This window comes from Syngnathoides biaculeatus, chromosome 2 (assembly GCF_019802595.1).
Source record: "Syngnathoides biaculeatus isolate LvHL_M chromosome 2, ASM1980259v1, whole genome shotgun sequence".
Lineage (NCBI taxonomy): Eukaryota > Metazoa > Chordata > Actinopteri > Syngnathiformes > Syngnathidae > Syngnathoides > Syngnathoides biaculeatus.
Window position 1 is genome coordinate 16,698,926 of NC_084641.1, and position 13,536 is coordinate 16,712,461.

The following is a 13,536-nucleotide window of genomic DNA, read 5'->3' on the forward strand; positions in this document are numbered from 1 at the left end:
ACATCAGTGGTAACTCGAGATGAAAATCACATTGAGAGCAACAAAGAGACGGAAATAGTGTGTGACGGAGACTTTCTGAGGCTTTTCAACTCCCATGTGGTAGATGGACAACTTTAGTGGTTTCAGTGAACATTAGGAGGGAGTTTAAAACTGACTTTACTATTATGTTTTATCATTTTTACTGGGGTTTTCCAGTCACTGTTCGAAAACAAGATGTGTAAATAAACATGTACAAAATCTTCCTGTGTGAATATCTAATTTCGCAGGCTACCAGTACTTACGGTATATATCCGCAGGATATGGTCAGGCTTGATGCGTATATGGGAGGGGGGGCGACGCTGCACGGAGTGGGCGGGGCTTATTATCCAGTGCACGCTGTCATCCGGAAAATATGGTGATGATTTTGATGTCTGATATGTTATAATCTATCACTTAACACATCTGCCTATATTTTTAAAGAATAAACTGTAAGTGTACATAACATCTATTGCTTCTCAGCTTTAAATTATCTGGTGAATCCAAAAATTCCCAGACTTTTACACAAATACCTATAATCTATTTTTCTTTCAATTTCGAACAAAGTTTATTCCTTTGATTGGGAAGGTTAAGCGGTATGAAATATGAATGGATGATTGCCTTTCATTTGATGAACATGTCATTTTGCTACTCAAAGAACAAAAGGTGTTGGTTGTGTGTGGCAGATTATTTTACTTAAGCCCAAACACTGACCACTTAAATTAGTAAAAAAGTATGTTCATAAAGAGATAATCATTGTGCATTTTTTGTGACCACTTGGTGTCGGCACAGTGTAAATTCAGTCAATGATGTCATTGTAAACCTTTCTAGTTGAAACCTTCCTTTGTTATATTTCAACACGCTTTTCTCAGAGTGAGGCCAGAGTACTTTCTTCCTCCTCACCCAGACAGCCAGCCGTCACAGCCCCACCCCACAGCCGGTGTTTCCTCTGCTTTGTGCCGGCAGTTTGTTGTGACTGCCGTGCAAAGAGTCCTTATCGTTGTTGTTATAAAGGCTCTGCTCCAACATGACTGACCTTCATGATGGGCCGATACAGTCTGACCCAAAGATCAGTTGAGCCCAGTTGGCATCGGCACTGTTTTCTTTTTCTGCTTTCCATTTTTGATTCCCTTCCTTTCTCATGATTAGACAACCTCCTCTTCCATTCATAGAGTAGGGGAAAAAAAGTTGAACACAATCCAGTTCTGCGATAAATTTATTAGCTATGTGTATGAAGAAATCAACCGCTAATACAATGTCACATTAAACTACAACACAGCTGCAGCTCTGAGGGGGTGAAAAAAGAGGAAAAAATATCCATTTGATTTTCCTACAGTTATTTATGGTTGAGTAAAATTAACGTTAAAAAAATCCTTATTGTATAAATTAAGATGGAATAAGAGTCGATTTCAAGAGAAAAGGCAGGTAGGTTCTGCCTCATGACTTGGACCGGTTGTTCAGAATCACCTTTATTGGCCAAGTATGTAACAACGCATATTGTCTCATACATGTGCAAGAGACGATGAGTAGAGGCAAGCATAATGGCAGAAAGGAGACAAGAAAAAAAAATCTAAAATAAAAAAAAAAAGGAAGCTTTTCGTGTTGAAAATTGATGGCTCCAAGGCAAGAAAAATAACTGAAATCCAGAATCGTGATGAGTGAAGACTGGATTGCCTAGAAGCAGCCAAACTTCATTAACTGTGAAACATGATTCCAGATTACCGCAATCTCGTGGGTTATTTACTTTTATTAGTTTGTATGTCTGATTATCATTGTCAGAACAGTGAAAACGTATCTTATATTTGCATATATTTTTGATATGAATACTAAATAAAAGATGGCCAAGTATTGATCTCTGCGGGACTCCACAAATGGAAGTAATACTCAAAGGACACATTACATGGTGTCCTATCCGAGAGATAAGATCTAAACCAAAAAAAAGTGCTGTGGCTGTAAAACCAATGTGCTTTTCAAAGCATAGTACAATATTATAATCAACGAGATCAAAGGCAGCTCTGTGATCGAGTAATTTCAGTATTGATGAGGTGTCGTAACTCATAACTAAATGAATTAAAATAAACTAATTGACAAAACTAATTCAACTAAAAATAAACCATTTGTTGATTTTGATCCCAATCAATGTCCTGTTACAAAGAACTGCTGGATGCTGAGTCATCCGTGGCCGTTATTAGGTTACTAACAGTAATCTCCAGCTGGTATCTTAATTTTCATGCAGTCTGTTCTTCTTATGTTCTTCTTTTAACATTCCATATTGACTTTTGACAGACATGAGTCTGATGAGGTGTACTTGACCTTTTTTTTTCTACCTATTGTGACAGTTTGTGTCCAAAATGTGTACTTTTCATGATTTTTTTTTACATTTCAATGTGCTTGTGCTTATGTGCTTATTTGACCAACTATACTGCTGATTAAGTAAACAGATGCACGTATTTTTTAAAATGTGCAGATGAGGTGCCAGTTTTATTGTCATCCACTTCAGGGCAACACTGTCAGGGTCCACGTTATGACTGCATGCGGTTAAAAGTTGAGGCTTTGCGTGGTGCGTGATGTGAGAGTCAGCAAATGAGTGTGTAGAGTTGGCTCCAATGAGCAAAGGTTAGCGTGGGCCATTAAGTGGCTAACGGTGAGCCAGTCTGTGACAGTTCTGGCCGTAGCGGTTCATGTATGCCTTTGTGCTTGTTGTTGGTTTTGTTACCATTTGTTTAATAAAATTACTACGTCATGCCACATTTCTGCACTTTGTAGTGCAGGGGTGCTCAATGCGTTAATCGTGATCGACTGGTCGATGGCAAGGCAGCCTTGGTCGATCAAAAAAAAAAAAGAAATGAGCTAATGTTCCCTCTAAGGTGCGCGCGTACGCAATTGTGTACCGCTGATGCAGTCTCTTCGCAGATATTCTGCGTTGTGTGCAAAAAATAAATAAATAAATTGCAAATTGAAAGTATAATATACAGCTATTCAGTTTGTGGCATTTTGCAATGTGATTCAATGAGTGAGGGATGACTGGTTGTTACATCCTATGGCACAATTCACATACGTGCTGTAAAAATGAAAAGAGGAAGCCACTGGTTTCTTTAAGCAACACACAGAACTTTCTCCCACAATGACCGCTGCTCCGTCACACTTTCTTTTTCCTAGTTTACCTTACACCCCCTCCTTCCCCCCTCTTAAAGACATACACTCATAATTACAAATGTTACAGTACTTACGCAGCCTATCAATGTGTTTTGTAATGACAGCGTCCACCACCGCTGCTTTAGTTAACAACAACACAGTCTGTGAAACGTAGAGCAAAGACGAGGTGGACATGCTGCTTATGTTTACTTTCAATATTAATGGATTAAGTTAAAGAAGAAATACTGTTGTTTTAAGATGCAGTGACTGTCGGAGTATGTGAATAATCGAAGAAAAAGTGGTTAAACTGGACGAGATTTTCTCTTTTCCAAGTGGGAAAAGTAGGAAGTAGAAAGTGCAGGATGAGATTGTGTGTTATTTTGAAATTCCACCTTGGCACAGCCTGATCCAGGATGAAAGAACAGACAATACAGTGCACAAAAAGCTAATTCTGTTTTTTAAATATAGGAGGCAACATAACATTAACCTAAAAACGGTTTGGGAGCATCATCATCATCACCCGCCCCCACCCCCCACCCCCCAGTCGTCGGTAGCTCGCGAGAGGCTGGCTGCTTAAAAAGTAGGTCTTGGGGTAAAAAAAGTCTGGTGTAGTGCATGAGTATGCAGAAACAGTCCTTTTGGAAAACGAGCGCTGAAAAGTTATGAGGCAGAAATTTGCTTGAACTTTTTTGTATTTTAAAAATTCAACTTATTCGCTAAGTTGTTTCAGCTCTACTATTTTAGAGATGTCTTTTGAAAAGAGTTTGTTTGGGGGGAATCGTAATGTAGCATTGCTGGGGGTTTAACAGACTGTTCGTTGAACGGTAAATTGTGTTTTTGTTGTTCTGCTTGGCCCTTTTCACTCAAGACATGAAAGTATTGTAAACTAAAGAAACATCTTGCAGATTTCACCTTATTTGAAATATGTCGCTCCATATTTGCAGGATGACAACTGGGGTGAGACCACAACAGCTGTTACTGGCACATCAGAACACAGCCTTTCTCAGGAAGACATTGTGCGCATCACTAAGGACCTGGAGGACAGTGTGGGGCTTGATTGCCGCCGTTATTTTACACTCACCCTTGCAGTAATCCTGGGCCTCCTGGTATTTTTCTCACCGCTGGCCTTCATGGTCCTCCCGCACCTGCTCTGGCCAGAGAAGCTGCAGAGCTGTGGCACGGCCTGTGAAGGCCTCTTCATCTCTGTGGCCTTCAAATTGCTCATCCTGCTGCTTGCTGTTTGGGCCCTCTTCTTCCGGCCCCCACGAGCCAGTCTCCCGCGCCTCTTTGTATTCCGGGCTCTGCTTGCTGTTCTGGTGCTGCTCTTTGTGGTCTCCTACTGGTTGTTCTATGGCGTGAGGATACTAGATTCGCAGGTGAGAACATGATCTGCTGTTGAATGCATGCTAAGTACACTCATGCCCCAAGAAAAGGGTTGAATTTGTTCAGTGACAATACTTGTAACTCAAAATAATTGTTGGTATCTTTAATTATTTTTCCATATTGAAATGTCATTAATCTGTTCCAGCCCCCCTCCTTAGAAAAGGGAAAAAAAGCACTATATTGTACTTTATAAAAAAAGAGTAATATGGTTTCCTTTTAAAACTGCAACAATTGATATTAACTGTTTGCATGTCAATGGCATTTTGTTTATTAGCATGATACTATTGCCAATGTTGTTCATCCAAAAGCGCATTTGAGGACATTGCATAGATGAGTAAGTAAATAATAAATACATAAAAGTGTGACAATTTATTAAAGTGAAATAAAAATGGTGTCCCAGAGCTTTTCTCAAAATGAATGTTTCCCACTTTGTAGTAAAGTAACAAGGTCAGAACACTACTGACACAATTGTTTTCCCGAGTGTGGTGTGTGGTCATTTTAAATCGAGCATGCTTTTCAGGAAATACACAAATCTTGCCGTGCTTTGAAATGTATTTCTTATTCGTGTGTTCTACATCTCGTCTTACATGTATCTGCTTGATGCCTGCTTTTCGCTTATCTTTGCAAATGTATTGAGTCACAGTGGCCTACTCTCTTTTCATTCCTCATCCTTGTGCCCTCTAGGATGAAAACTACCAGGGGATTGTGCAATACGCTGTGTCACTGGTGGATGCACTACTCTTCATTCACTACCTGGCCATTGTGCTGCTGGAGTTAAGACAGCTTCAGCCCTATTACTCTGTGTGTGTCACGCGTTCCACAGACGGAGAGACCAGGCACTACAACTTAGGGCAACTCAGGTGAGAGCACCAAACAGTGGGAAGATTAGAGAATACTGTGTGTGTCAAGAAACCCTATGCTGGATGGTTAGGCTACTTATGCATTCGGAAAATCAGGTCAGAGCACATCCACCTCGTTTAGTAGAATAAGGAAGGAAACCCTTTCAAACCACCTGTAGGAAGCTATAATGCCTACAGGTACAATGTCTTTTTTTAAAAAAAACATGTCACCACAGAAGCACCAAAATGATAATGGATGGTCTTTGGGGTGCATTAATGTTTACATGCATATTTGCATAAATACATTATATACGCTTTCCAATGCAGCCCTATCGGGGGACGTAAGCCAGTGCAGACTGTAGGCCTGGATAAATAGAGGGTCAGGAAGCTTAAAGATTTCAGCTACTGTGGGTCGAAGACAAAGAGTTGGAAAGCCGGTTCTTCGGCAGAACGACGAGAGGAAATTGCAGAACATGGAATTGAGTGTTGGGGTGGGAGCGTAATCCGCATTTCGGCCAAACTTAGCTGGGCTAGGCTCCGGCACTCCCGCCACTCTAATGAGGATAAGCGACTTGGAAAATGGATGGATGACAATTAATAATTTTGCTATCAGCATATTTTCACTTTTAGTGATACAAGAAATGAAAGATTTTAATAAAAGCTATCCTCTACCAAACCAAACCAAAAACCGTGACAAACAAAACCCAAACTGAACAATGGATTTTGGGAACTGTTACACCGCTAATTTGTAAACATAGTTCTGATATGACTTGCTAAAATACTCCAGCATATTCTCGTCTCATTTAAGGCTTGTCAGTATAACTTTTTGCAGCAAATTTCTTTGTGCTGGAACCCCCATCTTAGATGTTACTTTTAGGGCAAAAAGAACACAAATACTTTTTTTGTGTGTTTCTTTTGTCAGAGCTTTTAAATTGAACAGGAATGCATTCCTCCCAGCCCAGAAAAGTTATAGAGTGCAACCTGCTGGGCTGCTCGCTCTGTACACATTCGTTCCTTGCTCTGCTTAAAAATTGACCCAATGCGGCTTGCGGACAGCCCTCTCAACAAAGTCGTGTTTTGTGTATTTTCTTTGGTTTTTGATTAATAATTAAACAGAACTGTTGCTGCATAAGCGTTGCAGCTGTATGGATTTAACCCCAAACCATACAGTGCACATATCTCAAATGTCAGTTTCCAAGTCAAAGCAAAAAATTAATAATCTCCCAAAGACTTGTAAGTTGGGTCAGTTGTATCTCAAGGCACCATGCTATACATGAATTTGTGATCGGTGGGTGTAGGTTTGAAATTTGTGGGCTGGTGTTGTATGCTTAAATTTCTGAAAATGATGAGCTACACTTTGTACACGCAGTATTCAGCGGGCAGCACTGGCCATATTGGAGCACTACTATTGCGACTTCGCCATCCATAACCCAGCTCTGCTGTCCGCCTCCAAGTCGCGTGCCGCCAAGCACTTGGCTGGTCTCAAAGTGTACAACGTGGATGGGGACTTTCCAGCTGCCCCTGCTGAAGGTGTGTGTTATATTGTTTAAGCTCATCCTGTGGCTCTAGATTCTCCTGTTTAACTAAAATTCCGTGTCATTCATTGACCGTCTCCTCTCCTCATGTTGTCTCTTTAAGTCTTTAAAGCTAAACTCAGAGCCTATTTATTGAACAGTAAGTTAACTCTATGCTGATGCTTCTCACTCATGTGCACATACTGTCATACTTTGCACCCTTGCCCCACCAAACACACAGGCTGTCGTCATGCCACTTTTTAGTGCCAAATATTCAGCCAACTGTGTAAATGTAACAGACAGTTGCTGTTAAATTATCACCTGTACTCAAGTATACTCATACCTCACTCAAGTGCACTAACCCGACTCACTTTATTTTCTTTTTTGTCCTGCACATGTTAAGAGAGAGTGGCTCACAACTTGTTTCTCCCCCTTGCACCTCTTTTACCCTCGTTTTCACCCGTCATCCTCTCCCAAGCCTGTGCTATTTATTTCCACTATTGTTGAATTGCTTGTCCAAATTAATGCAGCAAGTTTGATGATGCCTGACAAGCTATTGGCTGCTTGCATTTTTTTCTCAGTTGCGAATCCGTAAACTGTTTGGAAGATAATAATGCATACATCCCAACTAACCAGAGTCATTCCAAGTAGGATTTGCTGAAAAAACTCCCCCCTGCTCCGTACATGAATTATTCCATTCATTCGCCATCTCCGGCCTCGATGAATAATTTACTAGATCGCCCATGTTTTAACGTGCATTTGCATTAGTCAGGATCACGCTCTAGAATTCCCTTTTGTGACGAGACAAAAAAAGATTTGAAGGATAATAAATCTCACAGTTTTCAAAGTAATAGTGAATGAAAATACAAAAAGCAACAAGGTTTAATAGTTATAAAAGCATGCCATCGCTTCCTTTGCAGCAAATTGTCATTCTTTCCTTCCTGCATCCTTCGTTTCCATGCACTCCGACAGGTCCGGGGAACAATGCAGCCACAGGGATGGCACACTCCCAGTCCAGAGCCATGATCGCAGCCGCCGCCCATTGCCGGGACTCCGGCCACAACGAACTTTACTACGAGGAGGCCGAGCATGAGCGGCGCGTGCGCAAACGTAAAGCCCGGTGAGTGGCGGGCAATCAGGGAAACGTCAGCGTCTTCCTCATTTGGCGTCATTTTAATTGTTTAAAATATTTGGAATCCAACCACATTTTATCATTGGAATGTTACATAAGAAGCTGAAAAAGATTTTGATGTAGAATAGGCCTACTGAAAATTACTTTCTTGTGTTGAATGAATCTATATTTATCGTTGCACTTTTGGAATTGCAAAGATGAAATAGAGTGCTTCCAGTAGTCCAATTTATTGAGATGCTCCTGTATATCATTGACTCATGATGTCACCCTTCACTGGATTTTGCTCCTAGGTTGGTGGTTGCCGTAGAAGAGGCCTTCACCCATATAAAGCACATGAAGGAGGAGGAGCAGAAGAAAACTCCAGGAGACATTATGGACCCGCGAGAGGCAGCACAAGCCATCTTCCCATCCATGGCACGGGCCCTGCAGAAGTACTTGAGGACAACCAAACAGCAGCACTGCCATAGCATGGAGAGCATCCAGCAGCACCTGGCTTTCTCCATCAGCAACAACATGTCACCTAAGGTCAGACCTCCCTCACAATACTTGGATTTGTACCCCACATAGTCAGGAACACTTATTTTCTTTTTGTGGAACCCATCTCCTGTAGTTTGCTACGAAATCGCAATGCGCTTAAAGCCCCAACTAAATCGAAAAGTAGTGACAAGCATATGTTAAAAGTCGAGGTATTTTTATTGCCAATTCTTCAATATTCGTAACACATACAGAAGATTAAATTCACGCTACTTCAAAAAAAAAGTTAAATCTATAGTACCGTAATTTCCTGACTATAGAGCGCACCTGATCATAAGCCTCACCCAGTACATTTTTAAAGGAAAAACCATTTTGTACATACATAAGCCGCACCTGTCTATAAGCCGCATGTCCCCACATTGAAACATGAGTTATTTACAAAGTAAGACGGTACTCATAAAGAGTTTTCAAAGTTTTGATAATATACCTTAGCTTTTCTTTCCAAACAGTGCCTGTGACGCGGCAGTAACACGGTAGCACAGCACTAACGGGGGGGTTAAAAAAAAACATACCAGGAAAAGTCACTGACAGCCGTCTTCATCTTCCTCCTGTGCACTGAAACCCTGCAAGTTTTTCTCCTCCGTGTTAGATTGGAATAGCATCAGATATTCTTGCATTTTCCATAATGAGGGTCTGTTCATGCTAATTTTATTCATGCACAAAGCGTGAAGTTACATTAAACTTGCGTCTTCCTCAACACAAATATTCCACCTTTTTCAGTCTTACCTTTTCTGCTCGATCGCCCCTGGCGGCTGTTATAAAAAAAACTGCATAAATTAGCTGCATCATTGCATAAGCCGCAGGGTTGAGAGCATGTGACCAAAGTCACAATTTATACCCGGAAATTACGGTATATACAGTATAAAGTATATTAATTGAATGTGAACATATCCAAGACCAGGCGATGTGTGCAACATAGTCACATTAAAGAATCTGGGCAAAAAAGACAAATTAGATGACCAAACCCCAATGCTGGCGTGTGCGACCATGAGTCTGGTGTGTGCGGGTGCATGTGCGCGCACGTGTGTGTGTCTGTGGCCATGTGCACATGTATGGATCAAGGTTTGTATGTCAAGGATGAAAAACCTTTCATTGGAAATCTCAAAACATACTTTACTTTTATTTTTATCACCATGCTGTTGAATCAGTTATTGTACCGAATATCCCATTGAATAATCAAGTAATAAGATTTACATTTTATTTTGATAATAAAGGTATTATGCATTATTAATATTGTCCACTCCGCGTTATCTGTGTCTGGTGTGGTGAGTGACAGCCAACTCCACGCTCTCATTCACTGACTCCCATGTCACTCAACAGGAGACGGCCCAACTTTTAAACGCATACACATTGAAAGTCACAGATACAAAAGGGTAGAATGTGAAGATGGTCACCCCACGTGGACAAAAAACTTACTTTCACAACATACTTGGTATTGGTATCATCCAAAATGCTTTCAAATGTATATGAATAATAATGTGAATATACAGTCTCATCTGTCGTGGGGGGTTCTAGAATGTCGTAATAGCTGTGAATACACAAGGGACTATTGAAAAAACACTACGTACTGTAACTGCTGAGCATTTCTTTTCCGACACTGTTGTTTTTGGCATGTTAAATAATTAATAGTGAAAGTGAAGCTGGTCGGGCCGACCCCTGCATCTATAGATTTTTCCCTTGGGAGAAAAAGTTTGAACACCTGTGCTGGAGTGTGTGTAACCTTTTCCTGTCTCTTGCTCAGGCCTTCCTGGAGAGTTACCTGAAGCCAGGTCCAACTCTGCAGTACAGCCGGGACCACTGGTTGGCCCGTCAGTGGACGCTGGTCAGTGAGGCGTCAGTCACCAGCGGCCTGAGGGACGGCACTGTTTTCGTGCTCAAGTGTGCAGACTTCGGCTTGGTGATGACTGTCAAAAAGATCCCCTTCATCCGCATGTCAGAGGAGTACATTGACCCAAAGTCCCACAAGTTTGTCCTGCGATTACAATCGGAGACCTCTGTGTAGGTCTTCTTTTTTTTTATGTTGTTCTTGTTTTTTTACCCATCTTTTTTATGGATCAATATATCACACACATATTTTCAAGGATTTTTTGGGGGGGATTTGGACAGAAATATGAATGATGCTTTGTAGATGTGGAGTGAAATTCTCAGTTTTATGCTCTGCTTGTGAACTGTGCTTGTTATCCCGAATCAGACTAGATGGCAACTTTGGGACGATTTGGGTTGCAAAGTTGTTTGGACAGAATCACGGTGGTACTGGATCTGGATTTCCTAACTGCTCTCCAATGAGGAAAAAGTAGAGATAGAATCTGACTCATTTTGGAGTCCCAAACCAAAAAACAAGTCAGCTTCAAAAATACATCTTTAGGACTATGGACAAAAACATATCTCATGTCAAGCATGCCTGAGTTCAAAAGTTGAACACTTTTTGTCAATGAGGTGAAAAAAAAAAAAGAGATTTATATGCACTGGAAATGTGTTCATGACTCCAGATCAGGGTTGTACGCTACTGCCACCTGGTGAACATTGAACAGAACTACTGAGCGGTGAACCCTTTGTGGATGCCTATACAGTAAGTACACCGTGTCTGTTTATGTATGAACAAGCTGTATGTATCTACAGTGTATATGTTTACTCATATGTTGCACTTGTGTCCTTTTCATCGCCATTACTCACGCTCTTGCCAGGTTACGGCCGACTGTTGAACAGCTTTATGTTCCAGCTTTGCTATTGACTTCTAACACATCCCTTTGTATCGGGTAACAAAATTAAAGCATTTTTATCACTGTTTGTACAACTGCTGTCTTACTGTAGCTAAATGTATTATTGTTTAAAAGTTCCTAAAATGATATGTGCATCCACAAATATCATAAACCTATTTTTGCATGTCATTGAGCTTGACGATAGTTGACGTGTCAGGCCCGAATATCACTGCATGGTGGTAAAAATGAATAGTATCATCCTGGTGGAAATACAGTGTCTAGGTCCACCTGTCGCAACTCATATATCATTGAGTTAATCCCCCCCTCCCTTCCTTGTATACCCGTCTTTTCCTTCCAAGACAAGAATAGGAATGAGTCGAGAGCAAAATGAACATTTGCATCTAAATGGAATGCTTTTCCTCCTTTGATTTGTTTTGTAATGACGTGGTTATGTGCAGATGGATGCATCGTCTCCTCTGTTGGCTTCATCTTCAAACAAATGTCCTGTCCCGACTGATATTGACACATGGGCTAAACTATCTGGTCAAAACTACTCGGGCCAGGCTGTTCATTTAGTCCCAATGCCACATGGCAAGAAAAAAAATCAAATACGACATCCAGTCTAACTTGAAAGGAATTCTTAAAGAATGATTCTCTTGAGCTAAATCTGAGTAAGTGAAAGAGGATGCTGCAGTTTTTGACAAGTTACTTGCTCAAATGATAAAAGGTATCGCTCCTCTCTTTTGTTGTGTGCTTATCCTCAGATGACTGCCCAAATTAAAATTTATAGTCAGAAATGCAGAGGTGGAAGTCAGTCAAATTATTACCAAATACCCAAATCAGACTACAGGATTTTAGCCCCAATATTTGGCCAATCGCGGGCAATTTCCCAGATCGAGCCCAACTTATTTTGTCAGGAACGGCAAAATTTCTTGTGTGACAAAATCCATGAGCAACGATTTGGCCTTCCGAGAGCAAAATGAAAAGTCTAGCATGTTTGATTTTTTTTTTTAATGTATTTTTTTTCCTGATATCTTCAATGCAGTGCCACATACCGACACCTATCTGACATCAACCACAAGGATTGCATGTTGTGACCGGCGCTTTGTCTCCCACCCTTGCTGTTGTCTGCATACTTGTATCCCGAAGCTTTAAAGCACCGGCATGTTTACATGCAACCGTGAGTGCTGGCACTTGCTTGCTAGGCTAAATGACATTTTGTTGCATCTTTGCAATTTGTATTGTATCAAAGGTATGTGAACATACCTCAAGCAATCCTAACCTAGTTTACATGCATTTGTGGGTTTCATAGTGTCAAATGAAGGTAGACATCATAGATGTGTCAATTATATTTGAATTGAAACGACATTGTCAGCCGCCCGAGACACTTGTCAGCTTTCTTCGGCAGGAGGGCCTGAGGTCATGTGAACATGTCTTCACCATCGCACAAACATTGTCTGAATAACTGCAGCATTACTAATTCACTTGTCATGAGTTGGTCGGCTCTTTGTCAGCCTGCTACGTCGAGGGGAGATCACACCTAACTTGTTCGCCCTGATCCCTGCAGTCATTAAAAGGGACCGAACCATCCTGAATTATTCGGTGGCTTTTAATTCATTCAGGAAGGATTGACTTAAGGGCCAAAATGTCCTGATGGTGTCAAAATACGTATCCTAAACATTCCTTGTGAGACAAATGTGGTACGGAATCCGCAGATGACATTCAATCAACAAAACTAATTGGGAATTGGTTTAAACAACATTTTGATACTTTTTCACTGAGATTCCCTTGCAAAGTCAAATAGTTTTGAGATAACCATTCGGCAACACCACCCAAAAATAGTTCTTAGATGTTGCGGTAACTTAGTGAGTGGCAAAGGATACAGAGGCTTTGGGGCTTGTGTCATTATTCCTGAACCGGAGTGATTGGAAATGTTGTCTGTGCTTGCATCAAAACACCAGTGTCACGTGACCGATGACGTTTGAAACTTCTAACGTCATCGCTGTTTCGCTTCGCACGTCATTCCTCCAAAAATGTTTCAAAGCATTTCATTGGCTCATGGCATTTCAACATATTCTGAGCCAATAACAGCTCAACAGGAATGTTTTAGAACAGGGGAGCACAATGCGTCGATCGCAATTGACAAAATCGTGAGGCAGTCTTGGTTAATCGTGGGACGGTGTGCCAAAAAAAAAAAAAAAGATGTCTGCCGATATTCCCTCTAAACTGCGCGCGTGCACAATTGTCCACTGCTGGTGCAGTCTCTTCGCAGATATTCTGTTGCA

At 41.0% G+C, this 13,536-nt stretch overlaps 1 protein-coding gene across 4 annotated transcripts in view; it reads left to right on the forward strand.

Annotated features, from left to right (window-relative positions):
- The window catches only part of LOC133509859 (vang-like protein 1), a 32,011-nt gene extending 21,417 nt beyond the window's left edge, over nt 1–10,594 (forward strand). For all 4 annotated transcript variants that reach the window (XM_061837284.1, XM_061837277.1, XM_061837293.1 and 1 more), the window contains 6 exons: nt 4,095–4,526; nt 5,218–5,393; nt 6,742–6,902; nt 7,859–8,006; nt 8,309–8,543; nt 10,294–10,594. In XM_061837284.1, coding sequence (XP_061693268.1) covers nt 4,095–4,526; nt 5,218–5,393; nt 6,742–6,902; nt 7,859–8,006; nt 8,309–8,543; nt 10,294–10,554 — 1,413 coding nt within the window. In that variant the 3' untranslated portion in view covers nt 10,555–10,594. The remainder of the gene's footprint in view (nt 1–4,094; nt 4,527–5,217; nt 5,394–6,741; nt 6,903–7,858; nt 8,007–8,308; nt 8,544–10,293) is intronic.
- The last annotated feature ends 2,942 nt before the right edge of the window (nt 10,595–13,536 follow it).